General features: G+C 44.2%; 1 protein-coding gene across 6 annotated transcripts in view; it reads right to left on the bottom strand.

The window, feature by feature from the left end:
- Window positions 1-19,664, bottom strand: part of TRAK2 (trafficking kinesin protein 2) — a 43,342-nt gene that overhangs the window by 21,987 nt on the left and 1,691 nt on the right. For all 6 annotated transcript variants that reach the window (XM_090045111.1, XM_090045112.1, XM_090045109.1 and 3 more), the window contains exons 2-3: window positions 7,207-7,614; window positions 3,152-3,346 (exon numbers count right to left, since the gene is read on the bottom strand). In XM_090045111.1, coding sequence (XP_089901237.1) covers window positions 3,152-3,346; window positions 7,207-7,243 — 232 coding nt within the window. In that variant the 5' untranslated portion in view covers window positions 7,244-7,614. The remainder of the gene's footprint in view (window positions 1-3,151; window positions 3,347-7,206; window positions 7,615-19,664) is intronic.

Raw genomic sequence — 19,664 nt, 5'->3', positions numbered from 1 at the left:
ACATCTCTGTTTTGCGCCAGCCCCATTATTTCCAGACTGTCACACAGTCTATAACACTTTATAGGTGCACACATGCTCCCTTCACTCACCTTGTAGAGTACAAGCTGCAAGCAACTCTTCAATTTGATTAATGTCATTGTTATCTACTGCTCTGTCTTGGTCCGTCATGTGCGGAGTAGTTGTAAAGATGTTTTGCAGTCAAGGATTGCTGACCTACCATTTACTACTGCAGCAGAGTATCCCTGCATCTCACCAAGAAGCACGACTGGGTGCTCCATTCTGTTACAAACATTCTTTCAAGCAACAGTTGCCAAAAGAGGAGGAGGAGCTGAACAGCAATAATCTAAGGACGCTCCCTAGATTAATGTATAACGTGAGACATTATAGCTCTGTTTTGATTCTGGGACACTATCTCAAATACCATCCAGGTCATAATCATTCCCTTATATTTACTTTGCTCTTGGTTAGTGTGCTCTTTGGGTGGAGGTCTAGAAACTACTAATAAATATCTTTAGTCCTGGCACATAAAAAGCAAAAAGATAGATATTTACTGTGAAATAGTACGTTGTACCCAAACACAAAAAGTCAGCCTCTGTTACGCCATTTTCTTTTAGCTACTTGTGAGAAGTAATTTGACTTTCTTGATGGAAATGCATTCCTTACTCTGCTCCTAACTCAAAGTTTTTAAACATTCTCCTACTTGCACATTCAAACCTTTTCAATCAATTACAATAGCAACTTCTCCAGAAAGCTCTTTAACTGGCCTATCATCTCTCAAAAGCAGTCAGTTTTACTACTAGGACTGACAGGAATATAAACAATTGATCGCTCCCATAGTTGCCTGCAATTTTCATGTGCTGGAGCAGACAGTAATAAATCAATGCTGATCCAGGCAGTCAGAGAGCAGTAGTGCTGGACGGGACCTCCACAAGTCATCTAGTCTAAACCCCTGCCTGAGGCAGGATCTTCTCTATCCAAACCATCCCATACAACCAAAATCTAAACTCTATATCAGATTATTTCTCAACCCTGACACAACATAGAACTAATCCCCCAACCTGCCCCAGGTAAACCATGGCAGCCAAAGTCCTGCTTTATAAAAATCCTGTCAATATACATGCAGGAGGTCCCAGGCAGGGGGCCATGCCCCCCACTGAAGGAGGAAGGGAAACCCCCCCCAAGTGTCCATGCCAATCTAAGGATAGGGTAAAATTCCTTTCTGACCTCAAATATGGCAATCAGTCTGACTGAGCAGATGAGCAAGACCCTCTAACCAGGAACCTCTGGCTTTGCTCCTACCAACAGAATCTGCACACCCCAGATTAAGTCCCCAGCCTTAGTTGCAGCCAACACCCAGTGCTTTTGGGGACCTTAAAAACACCCTGACATATTACTAAATTTTTGACCTTCAGCATAACTTCTCACCACAAAAAATCTTCACAAACTTCTGAACATGAATGAAAAAGAATAGATCATGCTCAACATCTTGCAGCATCAAGTCACAAAACCACTGAACAAAACATCAATGAAAAGACCTTGGGGCTGAAGACTAACAATGAAGCCCTCACAATATAACAGCCAAGGAAATTTTGGTGAAGAGACAGTAAGGCAAACCCTTTTCCCCAATAAAAGGGCTAAGGAGCAACACCTCTGACTTTGGAAGCCTTAATATCTGTGGTCAAAAATTTAGTAATATGTCAGGATGTTTTTAAGGTCCCCAAAAGCACTGGGTGTTGGCTGCAACTAAGGCTGGGGACTTAATCTGGGGTGTGCAGATTCTGTTGGTAGGAGCAAAGCCAGAGGTTCCTGGTTAGAGGGTCTTGCTCATCTGCTCAGTCAGACTGATTGCCATATTTGAGGTCAGAAAGGAATTTTACCCTATCCTTAGATTGGCATGGACACTTGGGGGGGTTTCCCTTCCTCCTTCAGTGGGGGGCATGGCCCCCTGCCTGGGACCTCCTGCATGTATATTGACAGGATTTTTAGATTTCCAATGCCAATAAGCGATTTTTTAATCTTAAATCTTTCTTTATAGTATTTGCAACCCAAAACTCTAAGCATTAGAGCCAAAGTGATAGTGGTCAGAGGCTGAGGTGAAACGAATGAATCAGTTTTCATGGTTTAAGCCAGAGGTGCTCAGACCCCAGCCCATGGGCCAAATGTGGCTGGCAGAGTCATAGCATCTGGCCTCCAAGGCTCCTCACAGGTTGGGAAATTTGATGGCAGTGGAGCAGTGGCACTCAATACTGCCACTCCTCCCCCTCTATCAAATTTCCAGGACCCCCTCAGCCAGATCAGGGCCAGACCATTCCCCCCGCGTGGCTAGACTGGAGCTGAGCCACACCCATTTCCCCTTAAATGGCTGGATCAGGGCCTGCCCTGGAAGCCAGACTGGGCCCACCAGCCAGATCCAGCCTGCAGACAGATCTGGCACCGCCATCTGGCCTGCGGGGCAAAAAGACTGAGCACCACTGGTCTATGATGAACAAAAGATGGACCCCTCCCACCAAAACAACAAATCAATCCCCCACCAAAACCCCCCCCACAAATAACCCAAAAACCCCAATTAGCATTATCGGTTAAATTGTTTCCATAAGCTATGAGGTTATCGATAAAACTTCAACAAAAAGTTTCCGTAAACCACTACAACTGTCATCTTGATAGCATCTCCTTATATTGTTTGAGCCAATTCCTTTACAAAGCACTTCGATTTTTATTTAAATAATTTTTTAAAGATAAAAGGCCAGTTATATGTTGCTTTCCTCATCTCTTCCCATTTTTGGAGAGACAGTCATTATTTTAAAGCAAATAGAATCAAACTGTGCAAGTACACTGCACTGCTATACTTTCATTTTGTTATTTGCACACCTATGGAATCATTGTTTCCTTATAGTTGAAGCTTAAATGGCTTCAACTACAATACAGGACATGACTCCACGACTCCTAGAGCATAACTGAAGGGCCTTTAACTAAACATACAGATTCCATGACTGTAAAAGTGAATGATGAATACTTCCACTAAACACAACTATAGTTTTGCTTGCATTGGCAATGTTTTGCAGCTTTCTAAAATCTTTCAATTACCTTATACGTATAAGTTCTTCATTTCAACTTGGGCAAAAACCTCTTCACTGCATGACCAGATACTCACACATGTAACGAAAGGTCTCCTCAGCATGAACTGGAGAGATGGTCTCAGGCACGTGGGTAGGACAGGCTGGGGACTGGATCCAATCTTGGTTCTCATACAGATACAGAGAGTCCACTCGTAGCTTATACTCTGGTAACTGTTCTTCTAGCATGCTCACTAACTCTATTTCACGAACATCCTCACTGGAGCAGGCATCTAAAAGGTAAGCAGATAAAAACCCACAACAGGTTTGTGGAAAATTATTCTATGGTGGAAAAGTTGCACAAGGATAACTTCAATTTGCACTAGCAGCTTGTTATAGTATTTTCACATGCAATCAAGGGGCAGGCTGTCAAAAAACTAATTCAGCAGCAGCATTGGTTATATGAAGGGAAATTTATCAAGTAGAATTCTTGTTTTCACTGGAGAACAAGGGGTGCACAAAGCCACTCTTGTAAAGGACTGTGGACTGCAAGGCAGAATATATGCATGAAAATTCTATATTTGCAACCTCCTTATTCCCAGGGAGGTGGGAGTTCAAGAAGAGTGGTTGCTTCTCAAGGAAGCGATCCTCAATGTACAAGCTAAATCTATTCCAACACGGAAGAAAGGCAGCAAGAAGGTGCAGCAGCCCTCCTGGCTCTCCAGGGACCTAGCGGACGTCCTGTGGCTAAAAAGGAAAGCCTACAAAGGATGGAGGACAGGATTCACCTCCAAGGAGAATTATTCTGCACTGGTCCGGTCCTGCAGGGAGCAAACCAGGAAAGCCAAGGCTACAACTGAACTCCAACTAGCTTCAGGCATCAAGGACAACAAAAAGTCCTTTTTCAGATATGTGGGGAGCCGGAGGAAAAGAAGGGCAACGTTGGACCCCTGCTAAACCAGATGGGGCAACTGACAACTGACGCCCAGGAAAAAGCCAACCTATTAAATAGGTACTTTGCGTCAGTCTTTCATCAGTCCCATGGGACGCCCATGCCTGCTATGGGACAGGGAGATCCAGGTGATGGGGATCCCCTACCCTCCATAAATGCTGACCTTGTGAAGGAACACCTTGAGAAGCTGGATACCTTCAAGTCAGCCGGCCCTGACAATCTGCACCCCAGGGTACTCAAGGAGCTGGCGAGCGTCATAGCCCAGCCCCTGGCACGGGTCTTTGAAAACTCCTGGCGCTCTGGTGTAGTGCCCGAAGACTGGAAGAAGGCCAATGTGGTGCTAATCTTCAAGAAAAGGAGGAGAGTGAATCCGGCTAACTACAGGCCCATTAGCCTGACTTCTATCCTGGGGAAGATCTTAGAAAAGTTTATTAAGGAGGCCATCCTTGAGGGACTGGCCCAGGCTAACATTCTAAGGGATAGCCAGCACAGGTTTGTTGCGGGTAGGTCTTGTTTGACCAATCTCATTTCCTTCTATGACCAGGTGACCTATCACCTGGACAAGGGAGAAGAGATTGATGTCATATATCTTGACTTCAAAAAAGCTTTTGAACTGGTATCCCATGATCACCTCTTGGCCAAACTGCCCAGTTGTGGCCTTGGCTCCACCACGATCCGCTGGCTGGGAAACTGGCTCCGTGGTCGGACCCAGAGGGTTGTAATTGACGGCAGTCACTCATCGTGGTGCCCTGTGACCAGTGGGGTCCCTCAAGGCTCTGTCCTTGGACCCATACTGTTCAACATCTTCATTAACGATGTGGACATTGGAGTCAGGAGTGGACTGGCCAAGTTCGCCGATGACACCAAACTTTGGGGCAAAGCATCCACCCCAGAAGATAGGCGGGTGATCCAGGCTGACCTGGACAAGCTCAGCAAATGGGCAGACGAGAACCTCATGGTGTTTAACACCGAAAAAAGCAAGGTTCTCCACCTTGGGAGGAAAAACCTGCAGCACCCTTATAGGCTCGGCAGTGCTACGTTGGTTAGCACTACAGAAGAAAGAGACTTGGGGGTCATCATTGACCACAAGATGAACATGAGCCTGCAATGCGATGCTGCGGCTAATAAAGCGACCAAAACGCTGGCTTGCATCCATAGATGCTTCTCAAGCAAATCCCGGGACGTCATTCTCCCCTTGTACTTGGCCTTGGTGAGGCCGCAGCTGGAGTACTGCGTCCAGTTTTGGGCTCCGCAATTCAAAAAGGATGTGGAGAAGCTTGAGAGAGTCCAGAGGAGAGCCACGCGCATGATCAGAGGTCAGGAAAACAGATCTTACGATGATAGGCTGAGAGACATGGGACTCTTCAGCCTGGAAAAGCGTAGGCTCAGGGTGATCTGATGGCCACCTATAAGTTTATGAGAGGTGACCACCAGGATCTGGGGGAACATTTGTTCACCAGAGCGCCCCAAGGGAGGACTAGGTTGAACGGTCACAAACTCCTGCAAGACCATTTCAGGCTGGACATAAGGAAGAATTTCTTTACTGTCCGAGCCCCCAAGGTCTGGAACAGTCTGCCAGCGGAGGTGGTTCAAGCGCCTACATTGAACACCTTCAAGAGTAAATTGGATGCTTATCTTGCTGGGATCCTATGACCCCAGCTGACTTCCTGCCCTTTGGGCAGGGGGCTGGACTCGATGATCTCCTGAGGTCCCTTCCAGCCCTGATGTCTATGAAATCTATGAAATCTTTAACTAATCGTACAAGTCTAACTGAATACCGATTCTCCCATAGGTTATGTCCTGAATCCAGCATTCTTAAGGACTCTGTCTTAACACCTTTGAGTATATCATAGACCTCCTAATTTCTGTCCTACATTTTTATCTGTTACAGGTTTTACAAACACAATAAAGCCACAGAGGAGCAGCCTTCTTGTAAGGAAAATCAAGATGAACAGTTTTATCCTGTAGCACCTTTCAACTTAACCACATTTCTTACCTTCCTATTTCTTTTTAATAACTTGCATATTGTGTGACCTTCATATTAAAAGCACCATGTTTGGCGTTCAAATTCTTAAAATACATTTTTATAAAAAGTTTCTATAAAGTTACTTTCCCCAAATGCAATTAATTTTCCAAAATAAAAATGAATATATTTTAGCACAGTAAAATTTGGTTAATTAGTCATTGGGATTATTCATCAAAATTATCTTACTAGTGGGTATATTGACTGCTGTCAATTCCTGCTAGTCTTGTTGATTTATACACAAGACATTTTAGCTAATTTGTCATCTCTTAATGTGTATTTAATCATTTCCAAGTGCAGACACATATTAAACAACTACATTTGATTCCGATTATTCACTGGCTTAAAAGGTACCAATCTATGCTCTCTATGACACCTATCAAAACAGTTGATGTGCCTAGAATAATGAATACTCGTCAGTTTTTCCTGACTCAACAATACAGACAATCATCTGTTCCATTTTGCAGAACTATCTTCTATTTTCACGATGAGTGCATGTAAGAGTGCAAAGCAAAAATTGTTGATTAGTTACTCACCCATAATCATGTAATTTTTCTGTAGCAAGCACTTAATTTTTGCAGTAAGAAACTGTATGCAAATATTTATACATATGATCTCACAAACAAGAGTCCATCATACCTGTATTTGGAATTTTGGTAATATATATATATTTTTTTTTAATCATCACAAGGGTAAAATGCCCTCCTTTATTTTAATATTGCTTGAAAAATGGCATGGGAAAAAAATCTCAAAGGGTTGAGAAGAGATACCTACTGATAATGAGTTACTCATGTAATTAATTAATCACCATCATAAATTCCAATGGAGGGACATATTAACTAGATTTTACTATACTTTATAAACCAACTGTTCCAGATAAATAGAGGTCAAAATTAAAGCCACCGTACTTAAGCCAAGGGATTTAATATAACTTAAAAAATTTAGAATTTATTCATTGGAGAAAACGGTTTTCTCCCCTGTACCGTGCTTCCTTCCCCCTATTGAAGGCTTTGAGGACAAGCTAGTTTGGCTTACTATGTAGAGGATCCAACACTTGTTTGTAGCACAGAACTAGTATTACAAATGAACAACCTTGAGTTAAGAACAGTCTTTAAACTAGCTGCTCTGCAAAGGACTCTGTAGGTTAAGTTCTAGTGAGTGCTACCTTTCCAACTTACCAGTGATGCTCTCTGAATCTCTGTGGTTGAAATTCATTAGGCTTCCAGTCACACTTTAGCTATTCGGAAATGATATTCCATAGTCAAGTCATGCAGTGTCCTCTTTTTTTTTTCCTCCTGCTTTGATTGAATAATAACTTTGGTTTGAAGTCCAAATTAATTTAGAGCCATCAGGTTATCAGAGCATCCACTAATTCAATTTTGTCAACTCACTTCTGCAGACCGGATAATACTTTGGGTCTACTGTTGTCTTGCTTGGCACTTGTACCTATCTACCTATCTATTTCCAAATCCAACTATATTTATCTAACTATCTATCTAATCCATCTATATCTTTCTATTACATTTATAATGCCATGAGATGAGATGAGAACTTGAAGTGGAGGTCTCTCTTCAATCATCTATTATCTAGAAGCCAAAGACACAGAATATGTTAGTTTCGTAGATGTCACTAAGTTTAAACCCTAAAAAGGAACATTCAGTCAATATATTTAGCTTGATCTGTATAACGAGGTATTTCATCCATAAATCATTAGGTTCAGCCCAGAAACTTTACTTAGACAAAAACAATTCAGGTCTCAAACAGTTATTTTGCAATATTACATAAAAAAAATTAGTAAAAGCTGAACCACTCCCTCCTCTACTAAGCAAGCAACTCATTCCCTTTCCACCCGGAAAATATTTAAGGCATCATGGATGTGTTCAATATCACAGGACATTCTCCTTTGCCCTAAAGTTTTATTCAGTGAAAGAGTCCCCGTAAGATCACATACGGAGATTTTAAATGACTTCATAGTATAGGATTTTGGGTCTGCTTTACAAAAAAAAAAAAAATAATAATAATAATAAATGATGACAAGACATGTTGATCTTTATTTCTTCCTGTTATAAAGTCCAATAAAGATCTTGCCCAAACAGAGAAGTTATTTTATCCAAGTCTCACATACTAGGTTACATCTCATTTGCTGCACACATCTGAAATAGAAACGAAGCTTCCATCTGAGATTGGAGTGAATAGCCAGGATGTTTCCAGGAGCACTTTTCCCATCTTTTGGGCAGAACTGAGAGTCTTTAATATAAACTACAAAAGATAGACAATAAATGGCAGATTTTGACTCGAAGAGCCAGGTACAGAGGCCTCCCCAGATAAGCTTTTTAGGCAACTAAACTTCAAGAAAACTTCAGATTGCTGAAGATTAGTTTAAAATATTATTTTAGTGGGAGACCCTGGGGAAAAATCTAACAGTCACAATGAGCACAAATTTCGACTTTCATCCTTTCAAACCTAGAAGAAAATATCAGCATCAAGATAAAGGAGGCCATGCTTCCAGTACTACCATGGAAGTATATCGTAGTGTTTTGCATTCTTGGTTTTTATTTAAAGAAAGAAATCCAGGAATTTTTCAAGGTTACTTTCAAAACAAAAACTGGGATGAAAATCGGCATAAAAGAAAGAGAAGGGAAAAAACTGGTTTAAATCAGGGGAAAACTGGCAGGGAGGAAGGGAGAGAGTAAGGCTGGGACTAGGGAAGGGGTGGGGGGAGCAGCGCGGCACACTCCATCCAGCAAGGAACAAAGCCGTGGAAGTTGTCAGTGGGTGGGGGGCGCAGTTCTTGTTGCTACATGCCCCTCTGGAGGACTCCAGGCTGGGGGACTGTGATGGGCTTTTCCTGGGGGAGGGCACATGCCCCTGGATCTGCGCTAGGGACGAGAGCAGGCTGCCACCTTCCCTGAGCACCAGGCTTTTCCCGGTGCTCGGGGCAGACAGCAGCCTGCTCTCACTGCAGTCTGCTGCCACTGCAGGCTGGGGCTGGCAGCGGGCTCTTCCTAGTGCTAGGGGTGGGTGGCAGCACCAGGAAAAAGGGGGACCTGACCCCAACCCTGGTGCCTCCTGCCATGCCTGGGGTCAGAGCTGGTAGCCCTGTGGCCCTGGGCAGCAGCTCCAACCTTGTGGGCCCGTGCCGAGCATCTGGGTGCAGCCCCCTGCTACTGGGAGTGGGGCCAGGCTCTTCTGCCTGCCCCACCTGGTGGGGCTCAGGGCACGGCTGAAACCAGAGCCACTGGGGTGCAGGTGGGACCCACCCACCCTAGGAGCAATTCCAGTGGCCCACCCTGCCTGGGGTCAGGGCTGGGCACTCCACGCCCCCAGGCAGCAGCTCCAGCCTCCCTCCTCCGGTCACCCCCCAACTTCTGGCCAGAAAACTGTCTCTCAGGTAATCAGCACTGCGGCACTTTTAGCTTACCAGCACCACTCATGCCGGTCAACAGGGATTTGAACTGAAAGGCAGGTATAAAAATCAGTAAGAAAAATGAACAACTTAAAATAAATAAATAAAAATCAGGGGATTTATCAGTGGGGGGGGAACCAAACTGGTAAAAAAAAAAAAAAAAAAAATTGAGAATGCGGAACACTATTCATCTGTATACAACTCCACTTTTTACATGTCCTCTCTCTACAGCATCATTTGCCAGCACAGGCACATACAACTCTTTTATTGTCTCATTACATGTGTGTGCGTGTATGTGTGGGCGTGTGTGCATATATATGTCGCGGGCACAATCGGATGAATGGCCAGGCCGCGTTATAAGTCGGCAGTGTGCTAGGCCTCAACACAAAGGCCTCTGGACGAGTGGTGTCTGCTACCCTCATGTAGCAGAAGACCACCTGCCTTGAAACTGCCTGACAAACAAAAGAACTGGGAGATGGACTCGGAGCTTGCTGCATCCACTCCACGCATCGGCTTGGTATCGCAAGGTAATAATAGCTGGCACGAGTCGAAACAAAACACTGCAGCCCAAAGTCTTAATATGACGCACAACTGGTCACCGGGAACGAATTGCTGAGGGAAAAGACGACTGATTTTCACGAGAAATAAAATGCTACAGCCTAACACTATAAAAGCAGTCGCGGGAAAACCCCTGACGAGGGAAGTTCGGATCGAAACTTCAAACGTCAAAGGGCCCACGGACTGATCACCCACCAGGGCTGCCCCATCCCAAGCGCCATCTCAGGTCAGTTTTTGAGGCCTCTGCAAAGTGACTAGCGTTCCCCAGCCATGAAGCCGCTCCTGTTTGCCTTTGTGGTAAGCATGCAAGCCTAACTGTTAAATAGCCTCTTGAAATCTATGAGCCGTTGACCAGGTCTGGGACTAGAACTAAACTCAGCCGCCCCAAGACTACTCACAGGGTAGTTTTGAACGCAAGGGAGTTTAGTTTGAACCTCGTGACCCAGCGGACCGACCGGAAGAAATCTACGAGCCGTTGACCAGGTCTGAGACTAGGGCCCTGGCCAGCCCACACCAAGACCAAGGGGCCTTGTCCTGAACCTCCTGACCCAACGGACACAATCCCCCGTTGTTAACTATTTGTAATGGTTTTATTTGTTTATATATGTAAGTCATTGAGATTAGTGTGGGAAGTAGTCGTAACAAAATGCACAAAATACTTTGCTTAGTAGAAATAAAAAGTTTGTATAACTCAAGCCACGTCCTTGTCAGTGCCTACCCCACTGGCCCAGCCACGCCTGGGCATCTCCAACCTAGTGCGACAATATATATTTTTATTTTTTTTCTCTTCCATCAAAATTCTGATGAAAAGAGACAAGCCTTCTAATAGCTTCACTGAGTGGGAAAGTTTATGAAGATGACTGGCTTCCAAAACTGTGACCCATCACATACTGACAATGACAAGCCATGAATAATAATTATAAGAACAAACGTGAGAGGCAAGGATTTTCGTGGGTGATATCTTTCATTGGACCATATGTATAGCTAGAAGGGACATAGACAGGCCAAGAACGAACTAATAAAAGAAGTAGCCACAGCTACTGATATACAGAGGCTGTTAACAAGTCTGATTGGAGTTACAAGTCAATGAGAATCATGGCAACACTTTTTTTATGAATGGATTTGTCAAAAGCTGACAAATTTGACAAATCTGAGTTTCCCTTTACAATGATCACACAGTGCATATCATTTGTAAATTGCAGTTATCAGAAGTGTTAGTAGGAGTATAAGCTTCATTGTTGGATTATGTCCCAGAAAAAACACCGCAAGAAGAAACGCACAGAATACTCACTTATATATGCTAGTATAAATCTCCATATGCTCTAGAAAAGCTAGAATACCTCAACAGATATTCTCACAAGCTGGTCTCATCATATTAAGCAGACTTAGTGCTTTGGTTTAAATGCCAAACACACAAGCAGTTGTCACTTCTAGAGCAAACAGGTAAGTGTGTGCGACAGTGACACCCAGAGGAGGTCACTAGGTCTCATTTATCTTAAATAAATGAGCTCTAGCCTTTAAAGCAGTGTTTAGCAACCTTTTTAGACTCAAAGCATCCATTGGAAAAAAACGTTGCTTAATTTTCACTAATTTTTTGACTACAGGGAGAGAAAAAGAGCATTTGTTTTGTTGTATGTGGGTGCTCGATCATGTGGCCTGAAGAAAGCCATTCCCCATTCCAGAAAGCCCTTGCAGCTTCCTGGCCTTCATACAAATGTTAAATTCTGCATTATCCAGAAGGACAGCAGGAAACCCATCAGCAGAGCCCTGAAAATTGTTAAAATAACAATGCCATTGCAGAATAAAGTGCAATTCAATGTACTAAAAACTTAACTTTTTATCATTAACCTCCTGTTTTACAAGTTTTAAAACTGCTCTTATGCTACTGTTTTCAACAGAATGTTTTAAAAGAAGTGTAAATGAGATGTGGGGATTGGATGTTCAAGGCAGATACTCAATACTCATTCTTCTAAAAGCATATATCATTAAGCAGAACTGCTACTTTAATGTATTTATGCAAAAGAGTTACATTTAATTTGTTATAATATTTAATCCAAATCTTGAAAGTAATTGAAAAGTTTAAATTTACCCTTATAAATCAACAAAAATGCAGGTGTGGTGCACCTGCAGGAAAATGCAGCTGTTGGTGCTTCCTATTAAATCAGTTCCTTTGCCTTCACCTTACTCTGTCTAGTAATTAGGGAGAAAAATCAGACAGGATGCTGTTTTTCAAGTACCACCTGGCTTTCTGGAAAACTTATCCTTAAAACAGCTGCTCCAGCAGATCTGGAATAACTATATCTCTTTGTCACACTGGTGAAGAGCTGTTGTAATGCCTGTTATGTACATAATTCTTAACAAAATATTAATCTTATGATTTTTTTTTTTGCACATTGCCCTTCCTGATTAATGTCAGTTTTGTGACATTAGAAGGACTGATTCCCTTTGCACAGATAGGGTTTCTGTCCGTAAGGAAGCCAGTTTCAGGGATGACTAAATCTCACACTTTTTCCTTACACACACACACGGAAAAAGGAAAAATAGTGTTTTATATATATAACACTATTTCCTATATATATAGGAAAACCTTGCTCCAGTAGTAGCATAATGTATTAACAAAAAAGTAAAAGTTGAGGCCTCCATGCTCTTCTTAGATTCCCCCACTTCCAAAATAGGAAAATAAGGAATGTAAAAAATAGGTGAAAACCCCCTAGAATTGCCCATGAAGCCTGAAAGGGGGAAGAGCAGGATACTGTTGCAGCTATCCTCAGGCAGAGAAGGTTTTAAAGCAGGGGTGGACAAAATATGGCCTGTGGGTTGGATCTGGCCTGCAAGGCCATTCTATCCAGCCTGCAGGGCCCCTAAAATTTTTTGAAAATTAATATTTCTCTCTCTTTGGCTCCTGTCAAAAGTGACAGGAACCAGGGGCAGTAGGACCCAGGGAAAGCCCGGTGGGCTCCCGCAACAGCAGGGCCCACACAACCCGGCCCCCCCAGTCGGAGGCCCCAGCAGGGGCTTCTGACATGGGACCATGCGACTGCCCTGGTATAGAAACCTCAGGTAAGCGGGGGAGGAAGGAGCTGGTGCAGAGCATGGGGAAAAGCAGCCCCTCACCAGCCCTGTGACTGGTGCTCCCTGCTGCAGCTGCTCGCAGCCTGCGTGAGGATGTCCCAAGTAGGCACAGGCAGCCTCATGCGGGATGCAAGCGGCTGCAGTGCGGGATGTTGGGCAGGGGGCAGGCAAGGGGCCGCTTTTCCCTGCACTCAGCACCAGCTTGTAACCCACCCCCACTGCCAGCCTGGGCCCCGCGTGGCTCCAGGCTCGCTTGTCAGGGCTGTGCACATTGACAGCAGCTGCGACCTTCCCACTTGCCACACCGGCCAGTGTTGGCTGCTGCTGCCCACCCAGAGCTCACATGCTGAGCAGTCCAGAGGTGGTAGTGGCAAATGCTGTCCAGTGTGGCAAGTGGAGGGGGCTTCAGCTGCTGCCGCCGTGCACAGCCCCAACAGGAGAGCCCAGAGCCGGCATGGGGCCCAGGCTGGCAGCCGGAGCGCATTACAAGCTCGTGCTGAGCACGGGGAAAAGCAGCCCCTCCCCCACCCCGTAGCCAGTGCTTCATGCTGCAGCTGCTTGCAGCCCACTTGGGGCTGCCTGTGTCTGCGCAAAACAAAATGAGGACAGGATGCCCTGCTTGTGCCCCTGTCCCCAAGCCCTGATGCCCCTTGCCCCACACTCAAAGCCCCTGCCCTCCAGCCCAGGATCCATAGCTGTCAGCAGCTAAACAAAACCAGGGCCAGCTGCAAACACTTGCTGCCTCTCTGCCCTGGCCCCCACCTGTGCCGGCTCAGGACAGACCTGTGCAGGCTGTGAGTGGCTGTAGCAAGGAACACTGGCCATGGGGTTGGGCAGGAGTCACTTTTCCCGAGCTCAGCACCAGCTCCTTTCCTGCAGGGGATCGGAGCAGGGTGTCAGGGCTGCATGCTGCCCCCCCACGTGTACCACAGGGCTAGGGGGACACTGGGAGTAAGCAGGTGCACGGGGCCAAACCAGTGTCTCGGGGCCAGTGCCGGTGGTGCCCAGAGCAGGGCAGCAAGAGTACAGGGTCCCAGCTGGCAGGGGCTCTACAGACCCAAGCTAGCTCCCCCTTGCCCTGCTGGTGCAGCCCAGCCCAGCTTCACAGACCCCCATCAGCCTGCACCGTGCTCTGGGCCCCCCTACGCTGGCCCCGAGACATTGGAGCTTGCCAAAACTGGGTAAGCAGCCCTCTGCCCAAAATAACTGCTCGCCCCTGTTCTAAAGAGTGCTAGAAGCTGCAGAAGTGATGGTGCAAAGGAAAGGGCTCATATGGTTGTGGAATAATATTTTTTTTTCTGGGGAGGGAGTTATGGAGATGAAAACATTTGGGGCAGGGACCAAAAATCACCTTAATTTGGGCACGATGACAAACTCTGACACACTGGGGAAATAAATCATAAACAGACCACCCATGGTCAAAAAGTTGGGTACCAACCAGAAGAATCTATCTGCCCAGGGTGCCCGGTATTTAAATAATGTGCATCACCCAAGTGACAAATCCCTGATGAAGTTTATCAGTGGGTCACATGACAAAGGAACCAACCTGTTATAAAAGAAAGATTTTTAGAAAGCCTTGAAGAGCTATTTTCAGGATCTGAAAACAAGCTAAGTGTGTGGGTGCACGGGGGGGTGCTGCGGACATAAGAGGGAAATCCTGGTTACCACAGAGGATTCTACCCAAAACCCCAAAATTGCTCAAAAGCAGCAAAGAACATGAGGCGGAGATAACATATAGATGTTTTATGGTGTTATTAGGACACTATTCATACCAAGGAAAACTTGAAAGTGTGCAGGTCCCATATAACAGCCTGGTACATGTCCAGCTAAACGATTTTACAAAACTGAGAATCAGAAGACACCAGAATCCACTGGAGGACGAACAGTTAGAAGTGAAAAGAGGAAGGGAAAAAGTGTTTGAAGAAATCCAAAGAGGAAATTGAAGGGTTAAGTAGTCCAGTAAGCAGTGGTAAAATGCCATAATTAAAGTAGAAAATAAAGAAATGAGTAGTCTGATAACTTCTGGCATTTGCCAGCCTGTGAGTTTATCATAGCAGCAAAAAACAAAGATACATTTCTCATGCCACATGACAAAAGCTTGATTAATTTCTTCTTCCAAGTCAGCTGAATTACTATTAATAGAAGCTATTTAGAAAAGGCAAAAATTAGTTAGATGCAAGGGATTATAGGAAAGGCTTCGTAAATCTCTACTCCCAGACTGTGTTGGGAGAATTTCATCTAAGCACAACAATGACAGTTGCATCATCTTATTCTGGAAATTTGAAACTCTTTTTCTAATGCATTTCCATTAGTCCATTTTTTAAATTAAACATAAGGAAGCTAAAATGAGCAGTGTCTACAGCTGGGATTCACAAGGGCAAGTCCTCAGCGGTATGCAGGAGAGAAATGAAGGCTGTTGTATGTTGTTTCCTGTTTACCGAGCCATTTTTTTCCCCCCCAAATACATTAATTCATTTGACAACAGCTTCCAATTTGCTGTTGGTCAGCATTAGCCTGTTGTTCACTCAGTTTGCCACATGAAGAGAAAAATCAAACTTCTAAGCACTTGGGAAACATCATCAGGCATAGTACCCTGGTGGCTGGTTACAGGATTCAAGACCAAAAATATAAAAACCTAGAAACAGCGTGAAACTGGGACAATGTGATATTGATTTTCCAAACAGAAGCCAGATAAGCAGAGTTAATAGATCCCAGGAACACCAAATATTTCTACAATGTTAGTAGGTGATCTAAAACAAATGCATTTCTGTGTCACCAAGTCTTTAAAAAGCTATTTATCAGTTATTATTATAGCTACAGTTGTGACTGTTAAACTGGATACCCATGACAGTAGTAATTACCTCTACATTTTTTTAAAATCTAAGTTAATGAAAGGTTTAAAATGCCTCATCTCAAACCAAATGCAGCCATGTGAGTCACTTCCAAAGTGTCCTTGTGAATGATGTTCAGACAGGGAAGGCAGACATTCAAATGCTATTTAACAGGACATAAAGGGGCAAGCAATCAACTGGACACAGCAGAATGGATATTTGGATACTGGACTCTGCTCATCACTGAACATTTAATTACACGCCTAATGTAAAAGCTATTTTCAAGCCTGGTGCTTGACTATGGACATTTAGCTTACTTACTGCTTATAGAAGTTCTTCTCTGAAACTACTTCTTCAAAAGAGAGACCAAGAGACACTGAGCCCACCAATCTGAGGTGTGCTACTTATTAATATTTAACAAGTACCTCCACATAAAATTAGTTACTGAGATAGGGATGGGCTTTTTTCCCCACTGCTGTTGGCCTGAAACAGTACTGGTAAGCTCCAAGCAAACTCTAGCTCCTGACACAAGAAGAACCAGGGACAAAAAAGGACCTCTTCCAAAAATGCTGGTGAACAAGCAACCCAGTGAAGCGAAAAACAGGACATTAGATGCCAAGTAGGTGAAGCTGACTGCTCTTGCATACAACTGATACTTTTTTGGGATTTGGTTAAAAATAATTAAAATTGGGATATTTTTTCACTTAGTACTACTGTTGCTCTCCTCCATCAGCAGTTTAGAATGAAGCTTTCTTTGCGAGTAGCCAAGCCATGTCTGTATTATACTGTTACCCTCCCTGGCATGTTTGTTTACATATACAGCATGCTATTTTTTATTTGCATTTTAATTTTATATATTGCATTCATATGCAAGAATGGAAAGCTCCACAACCTGGCAATCTTCACTAACAGCTTATATGCTGAAGTGCTGAGACCGACCTAACCCCATACTGCTTGATAATTAAGATTAAGCCTGTGAAGTCTTTATGTTTGTAAATGTTCTACAGTATGAGCATAATCACCAGAATACTTTTTACTATGAAAGATGCAAAAACTCAGTCATACAGAACACTTTAATTAAAGGCTAAACTTTTTACTTTTAGAAATAATAAAGCCTAACGCAGGAGTGTCAAACTTATCTAGCCCTGCAAGCCCCGAACAGCCCTGAGATGCTCAGCAGGCTGGATCAGGACTGAGCCCCCCACGGAACTGTTGCAGCGCTGGTCTAACCTGCACATGCAAGCAGCACACGCCACCCCCCTGGGCCAGCACAGAGTGCATTCTGCCGTGATATACGGGCTAGACTAGGTACTGGAGGCTCTGGGTCTGACAGGGCTTTGCATGGATTGTGCATCCCCTGCCAGCTCTGAGCCGAGTGCAACACACATGGTAGGCTCATGCCCACACAGAGCATGAGCCAACCCCACAGCCTATTGTGCATGCGGCCTCTGGAGCCAGTACTACAGGGCTGGAGCACAGATGGAGTCTGTTGGCACTGAAGCAAGGGTAACCAGTAAGGGACAAGGAAAAGGAGACAAGAGGCGAGGGCAGGGGGGAGCAGGCACAAGGGTGGTAAGAGGGTGGGGGTAGAGACAGGGGGAAAGCTGCCTGCTCCCTCCCCCCCCACAACTGCTTTTCCTGCTGAAGTGATGGGGATAAATTTAAGATGATCCTCCAATAATTAGATTGTACATATGGAAAATTATGACAAATGTATCATTTATCTAATTATTAAGTAATCTTAAATTCAGGATCATCTTGGATTTGGGTATATATGATATTAATATGCTTCAAAGTAGCTTATTTTACTCAATGTTTATTACTGCCATGCAGAAACGACTGCAAACAGAAACATAAATTGATGGGGGGCTGTTGTATTTTTGTCAACATCTCTATGGAAATGCTATTTTGTAACTTCTTGGAACAATGCTCATTAGTGAATCACACATCCCTTTCCATAGAGACAGCCATTCTGCTGTGTATTAGTCTCATTCACAAGCCCTCTCTTTATGATGGATGTAACTACTACCTCAGAAGAGGTGGTGTTACACAAGACCTCTAATCACATCAGGCCAAGGCTTTATAAATATACAACAGAAATTTAAAACTAGTTATATGGCATAGCCATGATGGTAAATGGGAAATCAGTACTTCATATACTGGGAGTTATATTTTGAGTTTACCTGAAAAATTTGTTATTACTAGAAAGAATACAGGAAAGAAGTAGCAATACAAGACGCTATAAATATGCCAATAAATGTGAGAACAAAATAAAATAGATTTATGGCCAACTGAATTTCATTACTGATGCATCACTACAGCATCATTTAAAAACAGGTCATAAAACAAAACATAGAAACTTAGGGGCTGAGCACTGAAAGATATTTAAAGGGGCAAGAAACAAGAGATGTGCTAATTATGAAGGACGTTAAATGATGTGGTAAATACAAAATCCTTATTCACTAATTGTTTAACTTAGCATTACCCATCCACCCCAGAACTGTCCCAAAATATAGAGTATTTTTCCAACAAAGAAGCTTCTTGTTTGTTCTGTAATTTTATTCAGATGCCTGAACACATTACAGTAATGCATTTGTAGCTAGATGACATCAGCAACTGGTAGCAACAAGAATGAATGAAACAGATACCACTGAGCACTGCTTCTTGATCCATTTATCATTTTCATTCTGTGCACAGCCCATAATATTAGTAGAGCCTTAATAAAAGGGTTACTAGATGAAATCCTCCCATTTAACCCAAAGCACAGAAAGTCGAAATCTTTATGCATGATTAAAAAAAGAGAGAGATTGCATTTACAATTGGAACTGTAGATGCTGAAAGCATTTATTTCCTTTTCTTCTGTAGAATTCAAAATTAACTCTACAAACAGGGATCAATCCTTACAACATCCCTGCAACAGATGCGTTTAAGAATTATAATCTATCAAATGAGTAGTTTTAACTCAAAAGAAAATTAAGTTCAGTTTAAAAAAGGAATGCCCAAAAGTGCCTTGACAATAGGTTTACAATAGTAAATATGCAAATGTACTGCTACCAAATACGAGCTTTTAACCAGAAAAGTCTTATAGAAGTGCAATGATAGAGATTTTTTGGGACCAATACCAATGGCCAATTTTTAATGAGCCATATCGGCCAATACTGATCCAATTGCTGATACGAGGCCCGGCAGCATAAAGAGTGGTAAGTCTGTTGTGGGGGAAGGGGCAGATTGAGGCCCCATAGAGAGAGAGAGAGAGAGCGCGCGAGCAGGGCAGGGACAGGCGCTGCCCAGCCGGGATGGGGGAGCATGGGACAGAGCTGCAACTCTTCGGGAGGCTCCCGCTGCTGCGCACACCCACGAGGGCATGGAGGCAGGGGTGTGCTGCCCGGATCTGTGTGTGAGGTGGGGGCAGGTTGTTGCTGTGGGTGGTGCCAGGCTGTTCCCAGCTGGGGGGGTCTGGACTGGGCTATGCTTGAGGCAGGCAGCAACAGCACTGCTACAAAGTGGGGAGGCAAATTTTGGGGTGGCTGCAGCCCACCTGTAGTCTCCCTCTTAGCAATACTTTTGACTACGCTGAGTGCAGCCCCGGCCCAGCCCCTCTATCACGAAGAGCCCGGCACCGGCACCGGTCCCAGCCCCAGCCCCAGCAGCATCCCACCCTTACCCCACTTCCCATGCCCTCCTGGGGCATGCACAGCAGCAAGTGCCACCCCTCCTCCCGCATCTCCTAGACGAGCAACTCACGGCACCATTTGGTGCTCCACCCTGG

Source organism: Crocodylus siamensis, chromosome 4, assembly GCF_052110815.1.
Source record: "Crocodylus siamensis isolate JL-2025a chromosome 4, ASM5211081v1, whole genome shotgun sequence".
Classification (NCBI taxonomy): Eukaryota; Metazoa; Chordata; order Crocodylia; family Crocodylidae; genus Crocodylus; species Crocodylus siamensis.
The sequence above is the reverse complement of the archived record's forward strand: the minus strand, read 5'-3'. Positions and strand labels throughout refer to the sequence as shown.